Raw genomic sequence first — 15931 nt, 5'->3', positions numbered from 1 at the left:
CAGGCTGCACATGTATACCTCTTATACATAAGACTTTGCATAGACAGACACAGCACTAACCAGCCATGATAGATAGCGTGGCACAGCAGCAGTCAGGATGATGTGGTTATTATCTGATGTAATAGCACCATCTGGGAAAATGATAAGACGACATGTGTCAGTACAGCAATGGAATGGTCAGTCTCCGTCTACAAACTACCCAGGTACAGTGGAATTAGGTTTTGCCTCATGCCTCCTACAGTACATACCATAGGGAGTTAACACACATATCTGTACCTTATATAATCTATACCAGAGGTAGCCAACTGCAGTCCTCATGTGCTACCAACAGGTTACGTTTCCCAGCCCACCTCACTGGTGCACAGGTGAGTCATTACTCACAGACACATTTTAAACAATGTCCAGCTGGAACTAATTACTTCACTTGTGATTCTGTGAGGAGACCTAGAAAACCGTTGCTAGCTCTGGAGGACTACAGTTGGATACAATGATCTATACCAGGCATTCCCAGCCTCAGTCCTCACTAACACTGCAGATTGTAGGTATATACAGGCTTCAGCTGAAGTACGAATTAAGTCACCTGTGCTGAAGCATGGATATCACTTGCGTGCCTTGAGGACCGTGGTTGGGAATGCCTGCTCTATACACTTACAGACATATACATGGGCTCACACTATCTGTGAGTTACATACCTGTCCGCTATCTGTACTTAGTGTACAATATATAACAGTGATGGGGAACCTTGACACTCCAGCTGTTGTTGAACTGCGCATCCCAGCATGCTCTGCAACAGTTTTAGCATGGTCTAGTATCAAAACCATAGAAAGGAATGCTCAGAGGTGTAGTTCAACAACAGCTGGAGTGCCAAGGGTCCCTATCACTGATATATACTCTATATACTTACAGACATCTGTCCTTACGTTTAAGGTGTAACATGTAATGCTAATCCACAGAGACGTGAAAGAAAATACACTGTTTGTAGAATATATGACAACGTGTTTCTGGGTTCTTACTTCCCACAGACGAAACATCACTGGGCGCTGCACCGGGAGAACAACACCCGATGTATAATTATAGAGCCAAACATGCCCATTATTTATTTACTCTCCCACTTCCATGTTTATCTGTAGTACAAGCACCATGAAATACACTGTGTTCTCCCACCCAAAAAGGCATCACACCAAAATAAATATTCACACCCAGTCCCAACACATCCCACCAGTAGAGGAACTGGTATGTCTGTTTATGTAAGCACAATGCAAGACCGGAATGATTTGTATTACACAGCACATGTCCAACACAGCCCCTGGTACACAGATAACCCTGGCGATGGTTTCTCCGCTGGTGACAGATGTGCCCTTTCCTATGCTGGGTAGACACCTACATATTCATTGTGCCGAATGTCCAATGTCGGCTGATTAGCCCGATGCTGCACATGTGTGCTGCCAATAGCGTTAGCTGATCACTGGGTTCAAATGCTCCTGAAACGGTCAGATCAGGTGGTCAAATCATATGAGCTGCTTCATTTAGGGACGCAGATAATCGCCATGAGGATCGGACCATTTATCTTACAGCATTACTACGGCTTAGGGTCTAGGTCCAGAAAGACCAAGAAAATGACACCGCTAGATTACACTGACCAAACTTCTGTTCGGCATTGGTACATCTGTGTGTGACCGCCAAAATCTGTATAACTAGGTCTTTGGTAACTGCGGCTTACTTCTGCTGTGCCTGTATCTGCTGGTGCTGCAACTAAAGAATATGCTACAAGGGAGTAGAAGGGAGTCAGTGGAGAAGTGGCCCATGGCAACCAATCAGCTGCTCTGTCTAATGTTATATTATGCAAATTCTAGATGTTACTTCAGTGCTGATTGGTTCTCCTTCCTCATCACTTCTTCATACATCTATAAGCCTCAGAGCGGTTTAGTCGAGCTGGCGCCTCACACCGTACGGCATACAGGAACCCAGTAAGAGAGGACACACCTGTACAGGATTTGGTACAGAATGATAAGAGTTATAAATATGACAGAAACCTTTGTACCTTTGTCTCGTACAAGAATTTCCGACTTCAAAAACGATTCAGAAAACACAATGGACCCCAAATTGCCTCTTCCGCCTTGCAGGTCAGGAATGTCGTACACGGCCATGGAAGCCTGGAAGAGAGGCGAACGCCATGATCAGCAATGCTCCAGCGCGCTATTCCATACAATGTATAACTTTTAGTGTTAGAATAAATCCTACCAACACTAAACAAAAGCAGGTGATGACAGATACGGGCCAGATTCAGTTACCTGCGAGCGGCTTAGCAGGATGCAGATCTGGAGGCATCATCGTGCAGGAAATTAGGTGATTGCACCTATGAGAACAGCTCATGAAGCTGGCGGCAGCCTGCAGCTAACTGGGGGTAACTGTATGAAGCTTGGAGAAGTGGAATCTAACCCCAAATAGAACGTTATGTGCAAGGTGATAATGCACCGGCCAATCAGCTCCAATATGTAAATTGACAGGTAGGAGCTGATAGGCTGGAGCATTATCACCTTGCACATAATGGGGTAAGATGTATGAAGCAGTGATAAAGTACCAGGCACTTTATCACCGGCCAATCAGCTCCTGACTATTCCTTTTTAAACCCAGACTACAACTTGACAGTCAGGCACTTTATCACTTCTCCTCCCTTATCACTGTTCATACATCTACCCCAATGTTCTCTATAGGGAAAGATTCCATTTCTCCAAGCGTCATACATTTACCCCACTGTCTGTCCTCTGATCACCAGATAGAGGTGTGCTTTCATTTAGGGTTGTGGAAACCCCAGAAGTACTTCAATCTACCGCACGTCGATCCTATAATCCATACCCAGAAGTACAGGGGTCAGAGCTTATGTATGTGGACTGGTTTATATGCGCCTCTCCTGCTGCATTTATATATAGTACAAGGGGGGGGGGGGGGGGTCGTTAGGTTGACAAGTTTTAGATGACAGTCATTAGGTTGACCACTATTGGGCGACAGGCAGGAGGAGAGACACATACAGGCATGCAGGGATCACTGCTACAGAAGGTTTATCACCCTATAACAGATCAGATTGCTCTCGGACACATGCAGAAGGTAAATGCATACAGTCACTTACAGTCTTAATTAGATGTGTGCTATCGTTATGGTCCAATGGCACAATCCTGTAAGCAAAAAACAGTCCGTAAGCGTTAGTCATGTGACTTCCAGCATGATGAGGTCAATAGAGGAATGACACGTTACCTGCCCAGACTGTTCACAGCTTCTATTTGAAATGTCACTTTAGACCTGTAAGAAGAGGGACACTGTGACTTAACAGAGCAGATTTGTATGTTACATTGCTGTTCATCCAAGGGGACTATGTATAACATAGGAACCACCTACACAGAGGGTACTAAGCTGGCCTGTAGAGGTTGCGGCACCTTAGCTGTTTGGTCTTCCTCCTTAGCTATATTTATCTCCTCCCAAAGCCCTGCATCTATATTACTCATGTGTGTGTGTGCAATGCTCCAGGTAGGGGGGTGGCATGCAGAAACCGGGGGTACAGAGGGTACCACGAATCACCCGGTTATTACAGAAGTAAAGTTTGCTTAGTCCCTGATGGTGATTCCCATGAATGTTCTATTTTTAAACAATGAGAAAAAAAAATAACTTTCATCAAACCTCAAAGCGGCTTTCATCTGAACCAGATTAAAGGAGTCCAGCAGCATCCAGAGATTGTGTTCCGCCACTTCCTTTGCCTGGAGGAAAACACAAAATAGGTCCCATTACAACATCAAGGTCCCATCAGTCACTAGATGACACGGTAAGTGAGGGATTACTGAGCCCGCACACCATGTAACCGTCCTCTTCATGGGCATAGCGTACATGAGAAAGCATCTAATGCATTCACTGCTAATAGGAGACATTGCCTGCGTGATGTCACTGGACCAGTGTTAGCTGATAGGCTGCATACTTCATAGGCCCCTCCCACAGAATGGCTGCCCTGTAGTGTGCATCTAGTATTGATATGGAATACGTATACCACCGATGACGTATGTCTCATTGTAGTCATTACAGACCCCGTCCTCTTTGTCGGTGGGTGAGGATTGTAATTCTCTTTTACGTGACGGGTACAAGTGTAAGTTTTTAGAATTGGGATATTTTGCCCATAGTAACCAATCAGGTGCTTGATAAAGAAGTAGAATTTGGTTGCTATGATCAATAGTGTTCATTGTAGCACTCGCTATGTTTGAAAACCCATGCAGTTCCTCTTCCCTTCCTGGGGTGTCGCTGTCTGCTGTAGTGCTTCTAGCACAGTCTGGTCTGTACATCAGCACTGATATGCCAACCAGACCTGTGCTAGAAGCACTACAGCAGACAGCGACACCCCAGGCAGGGAACAGGAACTGCATGGGTTTTCAAAGATAGCGGGTGCTACAATGAACACATATCTCACTTCTAAAAACTCACACTTTAGTCAATTTAACCCAAGGTCTATGTGTGTTATCAGCCATACAGGCTCACACTAGTATTTCCTGGCACTGCCTGGCACCTCGCACAGACTAAGCAATCTTAGTGCAACTGGACAATGTAAATTAAAATAAACCACTACAACTGTGCACATCATAATACAACTCCATTCAGTAGAGTACAACAATAACCATCTGTGAATTCAAAGTGACCCAATTCCCATTCATTAATGATTTGAGATAATTATTTGAAATCATATTAACTCAAGATTGTCATAAAAACACAAATATAAGATCTGAATCAGACACAGCGTGTTTTAAAAGAACTATATCCACATTAAGTACCCACAAACGTTTTCAATTGTAACCCCCACTGTGTACTGCTGTACCCCTGTCTCCTACCACACCTACTTTTTCCCTACTCACACCCAGGTCAGAATGTAAACCAATTGTAACACACGATAAAATGAAACATTTCATTAGCCAAAAACCCTTGTAGACTACAGGGCTCTGGGAATGTACCCAGGGCAATTTATATTATCTTCTCCGGCATCTTGTGTAGTTTCACGGTGCGCCAACATGGCGCTGTGCGTCTGAGTCCCCTTGCGGCGCTGCGGGCTCGCCACGCTATATAAAATCAACTCCATGCCAACGTGGACAGTGGGGGCATGAACTATCCATGTTGGCATGGCGTTAAGTTAGTTTGGCGAGCGTAGAACCCGGAAGTAGCACGGCGTCATGCTGGCGCCGTGAAACTACACAAGAACCTCTTCTCCAAACCAAAGGGAAAATGTAGCCCAGCTTGGAGAAAGATAAGGTGGATACACACGAGATGACTTGCAATGTCGTCAATGATTTGCCTTGATATCCCGAACAAAAGATAGTGCATACACACTGTGCAATCTTGCAGAGGATTGCATCAGTGGCCACATCCAGGCTGTCGTTAATGATATTTACAATTCTTCCTGCATGTTCAGATGAAGCGGCCAACAACCAATAGGAACGCGCATCATCATCGCAATACAGCGGACACACGGGGCGATTTACATGATTTGTTGTTCTGATCCATCACAATCATCCAAATAGTTGCCTAATGTGTACCCATCATTAATGTACAACCCATATATTACTGTAGTGATAGAACCAAACAACATTCTACATAAGTTACCTTTGTTAAACTTGAAGACTTCACGTAGCACGCAATCCCAGCGAGCACAGCATCAACTACCGCCGCATAAATCTGCGTTAGCATGGTACTTGAAAAGAGAGAGAAAAAATGCCATTACAGGAGGGCATAAAAAGGGTAAAATAAATCCTAGGTCACGCTCACACACAGGGGTGTATTCAATGCTGCTGTTGGACTGCGACAGCGAACAGTGCTGCCTGCCCGCTGTCACAGCGAGCCCTGTCATTATTCTGCAAACGCGATTCCCCCTCGCTCTGTTTTGGGAGCGAGGGGGAATCTGCATATGTGGCCGCTAAAATAGCGAGACTCGCGGGTAAATGCAGCGGGCTCCCTGCGTTAGCTGCGAGCCTCGCTTTTTGGGCTGTCAGAGGACAGCAAGGCTTTCCCTGCTGCGTTGAATAGGGTGATTGGCCGGCGTGGAGGTTAAACAGTGAGGAACGCTTGTTTTATGCAATCCCCGCCATTTAACCCCCTCGCCGGCCGCATTGAATACGGGGCACAGTATTAGCCGAATATCACATAGGGGCCTTTTAACGATATAATAGACTCCGCCCATATGTCAATCCGTGGAGCCTGAACATAAGTCATTAGGAAGGCCTGTGGCGTAAGTGGGCAGCGTGTGCGGGTGAATTACAACCTTCACCGTGTAGTGGCAAATACAGTAATATTATGAAGAGAGCAGTGAACAGCATCTGTGACAGTAGCATAACTCATACAGCAATACATATACATAACTCATACAGCAATACATATACATATCAGATGGACATCAGCCAGTGATACACACTGGAAAGTACAATGTGCCCCTCAGTCTATATATAAATTGGTTGTAGAAGGATATACTGAACAATTCACTCCTTATCAGGGACATTCCTGCAGTTATCTTATTGGCAAGCGTGACATAACTACAGGAGTGCACCAGTGTTCAGGGCAGCCTGAGGGCCACTTCCAAAAGTCAAACACGGACTTACAAGGGTAATGAGCCATGTTTACAGTACAGCCATCACCTCCTTGAGCAAAGGGAAGTGGAGAGGGCTATAATAAGACTGAACATCGGCTACACTTCTTTGTTCTAATACTACATCAGAGCGCGGGCTGCCAGGTAGCGGCAGGATTACAGCCCTGGGATCAGAGTACTGGATGGCGCTAGACCCCAGGGCACAACACTGTGCAGTCAGTTCTGGCTGGAGATGTAAAGATTTAGGGAGATATTCAATCTGCAGGTCACGGCAGGCGAGCTTGCTCGCCTGCCGTGACCCAGTCCCGTTCTCGGTCAGCTCGACCGAGAACACGCAGACGGGATTCAATGTCCCGCCTGCAGCGGGGCGAGAAGGGGGCGTGGCCGCGAGTTGCGGCCGGGAAGTGACGAGCTGCAGCCGGCAGCTCGTCACTTCACGGCTGTTCTCGGCAGAACGAGCCCGACACCTAGAGATGTCGGGCTCGTTCTGGAAGAAAACCCTGTTCAATACTGTCGGGGAAGACAGCATTGAATAGGGCCCGTCGAGCATCTCCCCCACGGGAGATGCTCGACGGAGATTGAATATCCCCCTTAGTCTCAGGCCAGACTTAGTGGAGTCAGAGCAGAGACTGAGCCCACTATCCAGGCAGTATGTTACGGTACTTCTGTCACTGAGGAGAATAGGTAAATGACACCGACACAGGAAGTGTATGCTGTACTGTAGCCATGTAATGCCAGGCAGTATGTTACGCTACTTCTGTCACTGAGGATAATAGGTAAATGACACTGACACAGGAAGGGTATGCTGTACTGTAGTCATGTAATGCCAGGCAGTATGTTACGCTACTTCTGTCACTGAGGAGAATAGGTAAATGACACTGACACAGGAGGTGTATGCTGTACTGTAGCCATGTAATGCCAGGCAGTATATTACACTACTTCTGTCACTGAGGATAATAGGTAAATGACACTGACACAGGAAGTGTATGCTGTACTGTAGCCATGTAATGCCAGGCAGTGTGTACTGCTACTTCTGTCACTGAGGATAATAGGTTAATGACACTGACACAGGAGGTGTATGCTGTACTGTAGCCATGTAATGCCATGCAGTATGTTACACTACTTCTGTCACTGAGGATAATAGGTAAATGACACTGACACAGGAGGTGTATGCTGTACTGTAGCCATGTAATCGCAGGCAGTATGTACTGCTACTTCTGTCACTGAGGATAATAGGTAAATGACACCGACACAGGAGGTGTATGCTGTACTGTAGCTATGTAATGCCAGGCAGTATGTTACGCTACTTCTGTCACTGAGGATAATAGGTAAATGACACTGACACAGGAGGTGTATGCTGTACTGTAGCCATGTAATGCCAGGCAGTATGTTACACTACTTCTGTCACTGAGGATAACAGGTAAATGACACCGACACAGGAAGTGTATGCTGTACTGTAGCCATGTAATGCCAGGCAGTATGTTACGCTACTTCTGTCACTGAGGATAATAGGTAAATGACACTGACACAGGAGGTGTATGCTGTACTGTAGCCATGTAATGCCAGGTAGTATGTTACACCACTTCGGTCACTGAGGATGACAGGTAAATGATACTGACACAGGAGGTGTATGCTGTACTTTAGCCATGTAATGCCAGGCAGTATGTTACACCACTTCAGTCACTGAGGATGACAGGTAAATGATACTGACACAGGAGGAGTATGCTGTACTTTGGCCGTAATAAACGTACTACTGCTACTACTACTAGCCATGTAATGCCAGGCAGTATGTTACACGACTTCTGTCACTGAGGATAATAGGTAAATGACACTGACACAGGAGGTGTATGCTGTACTGTAGCCATGTAATGCCAGGCAGTATGTTACACTACTTCTGTCACTGAGGATAATAGGTAAATGACACGGACACAGGAAGTGTATGCTGTACTGTAGTCATGTAATGCCAGGCAGTATGTTACACTACGTCTGTCACTGAGAATAATAGGTAAATGACACTGACACAGGAGGTGTATGCTGTACTGTAGTCATGTAATGCCAGGCAGTATGTTACGCTACTTCGGTCACTGAGGATAATAGGTAAATGACACCGACACAGGAGGTGTATGCTGTACTGTAGCCATGTAATGCCAGGCAGTATGTTACACTACTTCTGTCACTGAGAATAATAGGTAAATGACACTGACACAGGAGGTGTATGCTGTACTGTAGCCATGTAATGCCAGGCAGTATGTTACACTACTTCTGTCACTGAGGATAACAGGTAAATGACACCGACACAGGAAGTGTATGCTGTACTGTAGCCATGTAATGCCAGGCAGTATGTTACGTTACTTCTGTCACTGAGGATAATAGGTAAATGACACTGACACAGGAGGTGTATGCTGTACTGTAGCCATGTAATGCCAGGCAGTATGTTACGCTACTTCTGTCACTGAGGATAATAGGTAAATGACACTGACACAGGAGGTGTATGCTGTACTGTAGCCATGTAATGCCAGGCAGTATGTTACACTACTTCTGTCACTGAGAATAATAGGTAAATGACACTGACACAGGAAGTGTATGCTGTACTGTAGCCATGTAATGCCAGGCAGTATGTTACACTACTTCTGTCACTAAGGATAATAGGTAAATGACACTGACACAGGAGGTGTATGCTGTACTGTAGCCATGTAATGCCAGGCAGTATGTTACACTACTTCTGTCACTGAGGATAATAGGTAAATGACACTGACACAGGAGGTGTATGCTGTACTGTAGCCATGTAATGCCAGGCAGTATGTTACGTTACTTCTGTCACTGAGGATAACAGGTAAATGACACCGACACAGGAAGTGTATGCTGTACTGTAGCCATGTAATGCCAGGCAGTATGTTACGTTACTTCTGTCACTGAGGATAATAGGTAAATGACACTGACACAGGAGGTGTATGCTGTACTGTAGCCATGTAATGCCAGGCAGTATGTTACGCTACTTCTGTCACTGAGGATAATAGGTAAATGACACTGACACAGGAGGTGTATGCTGTACTGTAGCCATGTAATGCCAGGCAGTATGTTACACTACTTCTGTCACTGAGAATAATAGGTAAATGACACTGACACAGGAAGTGTATGCTGTACTGTAGCCATGTAATGCCAGGCAGTATGTTACACTACTTCTGTCACTAAGGATAATAGGTAAATGACACTGACACAGGAGGTGTATGCTGTACTGTAGCCATGTAATGCCAGGCAGTATGTTACACTACTTCTGTCACTAAGGATAATAGGTAAATGACACTGACACAGGAGGTGTATGCTGTACTGTAGCCATGTAATGCCAGGCAGTATGTTACGTTACTTCTGTCACTGAGGATAATAGGTAAATGACACTGACACAGGAGGTGTATGCTGTACTGTAGCCATGTAATGCCAGGCAGTATGTTACACGACTTCTGTCACTGAGGATAATAGGTAAATGACACTGACACAGGAGGTGTATGCTGTACTGTAGCCATGTAATGCCAGGCAGTATGTTACACTACTTCTGTCACTGAGAATAATAGGTAAATGACACTGACACAGGAGGTGTATGCTGTACTGTAGCCATGTAATGTAATACTCCGGGTCTAAACGTTTGCCCTCTAATCCTTCCATCAAGTACCTTGGTCATCTTGTCACAATAACCAGCACACTATAACAACAATTGGATAACACACTTACATGTGCTCATTTCTCTTGTGTGTCTCATTGTCAGTACCTAGAAGTGATAAAAAATAAAACAAGTAAAAAAAAAATATATTTACATATATGTGTATATATTAGTTATTTATATAGCGCAAACATATTCCGTAGCCCTTTACAGAGATCATACAATCCAACATGACCCATTCCATTAGGTACAAAATGCTCTGTTTCTGGACTTCTTTCTTAATTGGTAATTGCAGTCACCTATGTTGAACTAGTTCAGCGATGATAACGGTGTTCCAGCAAAGGTGAAGGCAATCCTAAATTAAAGGAAGAAGTCCAGAAGCAGAGCATTTTGTACCTAATGGAATGGGTCATGTTGGAGGGTATGTGAGAATACCTCACATCAGTCCCTGCCCCAGTGGAGCTTACAATCTAGAGTCCATACCACACACACAAATTCATTCTAGGGTTAATTTTGTTGGGAGCCAATTAGCCTACCAATATATTTTTGGATTGTGGGAGGAAACTGGAATATCCGGAGGAAACCCACGCAAGCACGGGGAGAATATACAAACTCCGCACAGATAGGGTAATGGTGGGAATTGAACCCATGACCTCAGTACTGTGAGGCAGTAATGCTAACCATTACACCTTCCATGCCGCTATACATACAATATATACACATATGCATACATAGACAGGCAGATAGTCACCATATACAAACACCCACAACATGACCTGACACAGGACGTGACCAGAATACATCTATTACATCCTATGCAGACATAGGATACTACACCCAAACATGACCAGAATACATAGGACACTACTCAATACACACCATGATTACTAATTTGCCTAAACATTTGTTGCATTGATATAAAAGTTAAAAAATGGGATTTTGTACTTACCGTTAAATCCTTTTCTCCGATTCCACAGGTGGCACTGGAGTTACAGTGGGGAATAGAGGGCGACCACTAGGAGCATGGGCACTTTAAGAAATTTACAAGTGTGGCTGACTCCTCCCCTCTACTTCCCCATCCCAGGCAGTCTGAAGTATTGTGCCCGGATGGAGCTGGAAGAAAATTACTTCCGAGAGGAGGTTAAACATCCCACATCCTAATCTACAAAACAGTTCAGGAAAAGTGAAAAATAGAAATTTCAAGCAACATCAACCACACACATAACTGGCCAGGGAAGGCCAACTAACAAAGGAGTCCACCTTGGCAGGGGACTTAACCGAAGAGGCGATTAGCCGTAACCTTCTGGAAAAACAGCGCGGGAGGGCGTCCAGTGCCACCTGTGGAATCGGAGAAAAGGATTTAACGGTAAGTACAAAATCCCATTTTCTCCTTCATCCACTAGGTGGCACTGGAGTTACAGTGGGGACGTCCCAAAGCTCCCAACCCGGGCGGGACAGCGCTGAGAAAACTTTAAAGCAAAGCAGCCAGACTGAGATGCTGGAGCCACAAAGGCTTCCCCTAAGGTCCGATGGATCCAGCCAAGTGACAGCCCTAGCTGAATGGAGAATCCTCAGGCAGCCACTCAAGAAGGTCAAACAGTGCAAAGAAATGCACAGAACGAAGGTGAATGCCGTGAAAAAAAGTTAAATAAGCTTGCCGGAGAGTAAAAGGCGTCCAGCTGACCACAGTCTGTGAAGACGCCAACCAGGTGTTTCCGAATCACACAAAGCAGAGCATCAGTTACCGATGGAAGCATTGCCAGCAACAGAGATTCGGAGTGTACGGATTACAACCAGATACCTGATATCTGGAGATCTAACGGGAAAGGACAATTGGCTGCTGATATAGAAGGTTGTCACAACCGTATGAAGGGAGGGCAGATCTATACAGAATTATGCTTCATGCAGGAAGCCCTCATAATTATATCAATAAAGGAAAGACAGGAGAGAGCTGCTTAAGCCAATACATGTCTGGTCGATGTGAAGACCAGCAACTGTAACCAAACCATGTCTGATAGATCAACTCCTCAGTGTCCAACTGATGGAGAGTGTAGGAAACCAGGACCAGGGCTAAATGCCCAGGAGTAGCAGAGAAGGAAGAGACTCTGTAGACTCCACCTGCACTAACAATGGCAACCTCTGTGCAAGAAAAAAGGAGCGAGTAGTCTCCAGAGCCATCAAGGCCTGTACAAACAGAAGAAACTGAATCTTTGTAATTTGAGCACAGGAGAAAGCCTTGCCCCTCACACCAAGAAACGTAAGTTCGCTAAAAGCGTCAATAATGCACAGACATCACTTCCGAGCTAGCACATAACATAAGGATCACCACAGGGGGATACCTGCTTATTTCAGAAAAGGATAACAAATTAAAAATGCGTTGAGGCCATTTAGATGAGAAGTCCAAGGGGTTAGATCACTCAGTAGTAACCAAAGCCATACTTGTCTGTCAAAGGAGGCGCTAAAGTGGTGTTCTAGGCACCGCAAGGTCCTGCTGAAGCCATCAACAGTACAGCAACTTGTATCTTCAAATATGCTGCAGAATCCAAAGCAACCTCTGAGAGGGAGAAGGATAAATGAAGCAGCAAGACATGAGCATAATGTACGGGTGTAGCAGAAGGGTAATTGAAATTGCCAAGCTGCCAGCAATTCGACCTCCGAGCGACTTTAGCGGGACATTAGCTTATGTAAGACTGGAAAATGGAGATACCATTCTCCTTGATGCACGGCCAGCCGACTGAACTAGTCAGACACCTAAGAGGCTACAGTGAGGAATACCGCCTTTATAACTGCGGGTTGATCCTAGTCTCAACACCGAATCCCACGCATATCGTACCTTGCACAGTGACTGCGCTTGCTATCCCCATTATATATATATATATATATATATATATATATATATATATATATATATATATATATATATATATATATATATATATATATATATATATATATATATATATATATATATATATATATATATACACACACACACACATATATATATATGCCACAGCCGTGGCTTTGGCAGGCTGCACCCGCCTGACCTGGCCTCAAAGAAGAGGTGTCATCTGAAGCCAGGCATCCAAACTGCTGTGACTTCAAATATGAGCAAAGGTTTTCAAACTATGCAGGGCAAGGGGCCCTACCATCCTTTGGAGACTGGCACCCCGTGGGCCAGAAGTAACCGGTCATCTGTACCTGGGAAGAAAAATCACCGTAGGCAGAGTCACCTTTCTCTTGTAATGGCCAAGGTTCTTCAGAAGTACCGGAAGGACACATATGTCATATAGACGTATCCGATGGCTATGAGACCACAAGGCAAAAGCCGGTATAAAACATGGCAGTGTCACTAGGTTACACCCTGACTTCACTACCCTAACTGCCAAATCGGCTCCAGATGAAGGAGCAAGCTGAGCAGTCCTGTTTGTGTATAGAGGGGCGAGCTTCATGCGACCTAGGTACTGCCTATGTGCCTCAGCAGCTTTCAGCAGATGGACCAGTGCCCCTAAGCACCATAGATAAGGTGTCCATTCGCTGGGCCAAAGTCTCTGATCTTGAGTCTAGAGAAAGGAACCGAACTTTCTGCCGCTCTAAACATCTCTTGTCCAATTATGGCTCCTGGCTAAACAGAGTTTGATGAGTCTACAGCCTGTATCACAGCGAAAGCTTATGGAGATAAGACTGATGGGACCACAGACAAGCGGACCCATAGACTTGATGTCCTCTTGTAGGTATCTGGGGGGAAGACCACCATCATAAACCATGCTGACTGGAACAAATACTGGTGTTTGTTTCCAAGCATAAGCATAGCGTACGTATGGAACCATCTTCTTGGCAATATTGTGTATACCTGTAGATACACTAGAAAATATATAACCAAACAGGTACCTGTAACAGAACACTGTTTGAAAGTAAGATGGCCACGCACACATTATATATGCCAAATAAAACGAAACATCTGTAAATATACATACTTTATAATATAAGTTGTATATACACACCATCCTATCATATATAGGAGGCAGTAAATTGATAAATGGTATATGGAACTTGTGATACTATATAAGTATAAAGCCCCAACCTATACGTCGCTGAAACAGACACGGCCATTTTCATTGGCAATTGGAATCATTATATAAGGCTTACTAATGACAGCTGTATCCACCCAGAAAGCTACGAGCTCTCCTTAAACAGAACATTATTCCTGGTTAAAGTACCAACATCGGAGTGTACAAATTGGTTGTGTTTATTCTTGTGCCCTGCCAATTGCAGGGAGAAGGTAATAAACAATGGTAGCCTGGGTGATGCTCACACAAACAGACAGATTTTGCTTAAACCATCCTGATTCTTAAAATGTCTGTAATTTTTTTAAATAGTCCAGACACCCAGTCGTTTGGCTATGTGCTTTGTACCAAACAGTACTCTCACACAGGTACCAGCTCTGTATGTGTACCCAGTACAGATACAAGCCTTGTACTTTGGTGTACCCAACTTGGCCTCCGAGTGAGGCAGAGACCTGTGTCACATGTAACCTCAGCATAGCATGTGACACAACACGGTAACGGCACAGCAAGAGCTGTAGGCTTTCCTCTGTATGTGTACACTGTAGCCTGTCCTCAGAGTAAGGCAGTGACCTATGTGTCACTTGTAATCTCAGCGTAACATGTGGTACAACACTAACAGCAGAGCAAGAGCTGTGGACACTAACAGCACAGCAAGAGCTGTGGCTGCTGCTGCCCTTGGTATGTGTACACTGTATCTGTACACTGTAGCCTGGCCTCAGAGGAAGGCAGTGGCCTCTGTGTCACCTGTAATGGCAGCCGAGCATGTGTACTGACAGCCCAGCAAGAGATGTGGCTGCTGCTGCCCTCAGTATGTGTACACTGTATCTGTACACTGTAGCCTGGCCTCAGAGTAAGGCAGTGACCTCTGTGTCACCTGTAATGGCAGCATAGCATGTGTACTGACAGCACTGCAAGAGTCTGTGCACTGTATCTTAAGGCCCCCATACACTCGCCGATTTTGGTCCGATTTAGGCCAGATCAGTCGGATCTGGGCGAAATCGGACCAAAATCGGGTACTTTTGATGTCCCCTCAGATCCGATGCGCGGTCCCGTGCGCATCGGATCTGCGTCGGGTGGTCGGACCTGCTGCACGTCCGACCACCCGACTTGGGACCTTTAGCTGGCGGTGAGTGCTGACCTGGGGGCGGTGTGGTCAGCAGCAGGGCTCATCAGGGGGACGCCGGAGCGGGGAGCGTGTCCTGACGCTGTAACTAGCCGGCGGCGCCTGTGTGTGATGATCTGGCCGGGCGCTGTGATCATTCACATATATCATTCATTCAGCAGCGCTGCGGGACGGACGGGGACGGGCAGTGGCGGGTATTATATTTTTAAAACACCTGTCAAATGACTAGCCGTTCTCTGATTGGCTGAGAGCTCTCAGCCAATGACTGACCGTTGGCTGAGAGCTCTCAGCCAATCAGAGAACGGCTAGTCATTTGACAGGTGTTTTAAAAATATAATACCCGCCACTGCCCGGCCCCGTCCGTCCCGCAGCGCTGCTGAATGAATGATATATGTGAATGATCACAGCGCCCGGCCAGATCATCACACACAGGCGCCGCCGGCTAGTTACAGCGTCAGGACACGCTCCCCGCTCCGGCGTCC

General features: G+C 45.6%; 1 protein-coding gene across 4 annotated transcripts in view; it reads right to left on the bottom strand.

The window, feature by feature from the left end:
- DNAAF9 (dynein axonemal assembly factor 9) overlaps positions 1 to 15931 on the bottom strand; it is an 83059-nt gene that overhangs the window by 35825 nt on the left and 31303 nt on the right. For all 4 annotated transcript variants that reach the window (XM_083185662.1, XM_083185589.1, XM_083185749.1 and 1 more), the window contains 7 exons: positions 10331 to 10367; positions 5629 to 5716; positions 3673 to 3749; positions 3253 to 3297; positions 3128 to 3173; positions 2042 to 2153; positions 61 to 131 (listed from right to left, as the gene is read on the bottom strand). In XM_083185662.1, coding sequence (XP_083041788.1) covers positions 61 to 131; positions 2042 to 2153; positions 3128 to 3173; positions 3253 to 3297; positions 3673 to 3749; positions 5629 to 5716; positions 10331 to 10367 — 476 coding nt within the window. The remainder of the gene's footprint in view (positions 1 to 60; positions 132 to 2041; positions 2154 to 3127; positions 3174 to 3252; positions 3298 to 3672; positions 3750 to 5628; positions 5717 to 10330; positions 10368 to 15931) is intronic.

Source organism: Crinia signifera, chromosome 1 (genome assembly GCF_055691185.1).
Source record: "Crinia signifera chromosome 1, ASM5569118v1, whole genome shotgun sequence".
NCBI lineage: Eukaryota > Metazoa > Chordata > Amphibia > Anura > Myobatrachidae > Crinia > Crinia signifera.
This window is presented reverse-complemented; position numbering and strand designations above follow the sequence as displayed.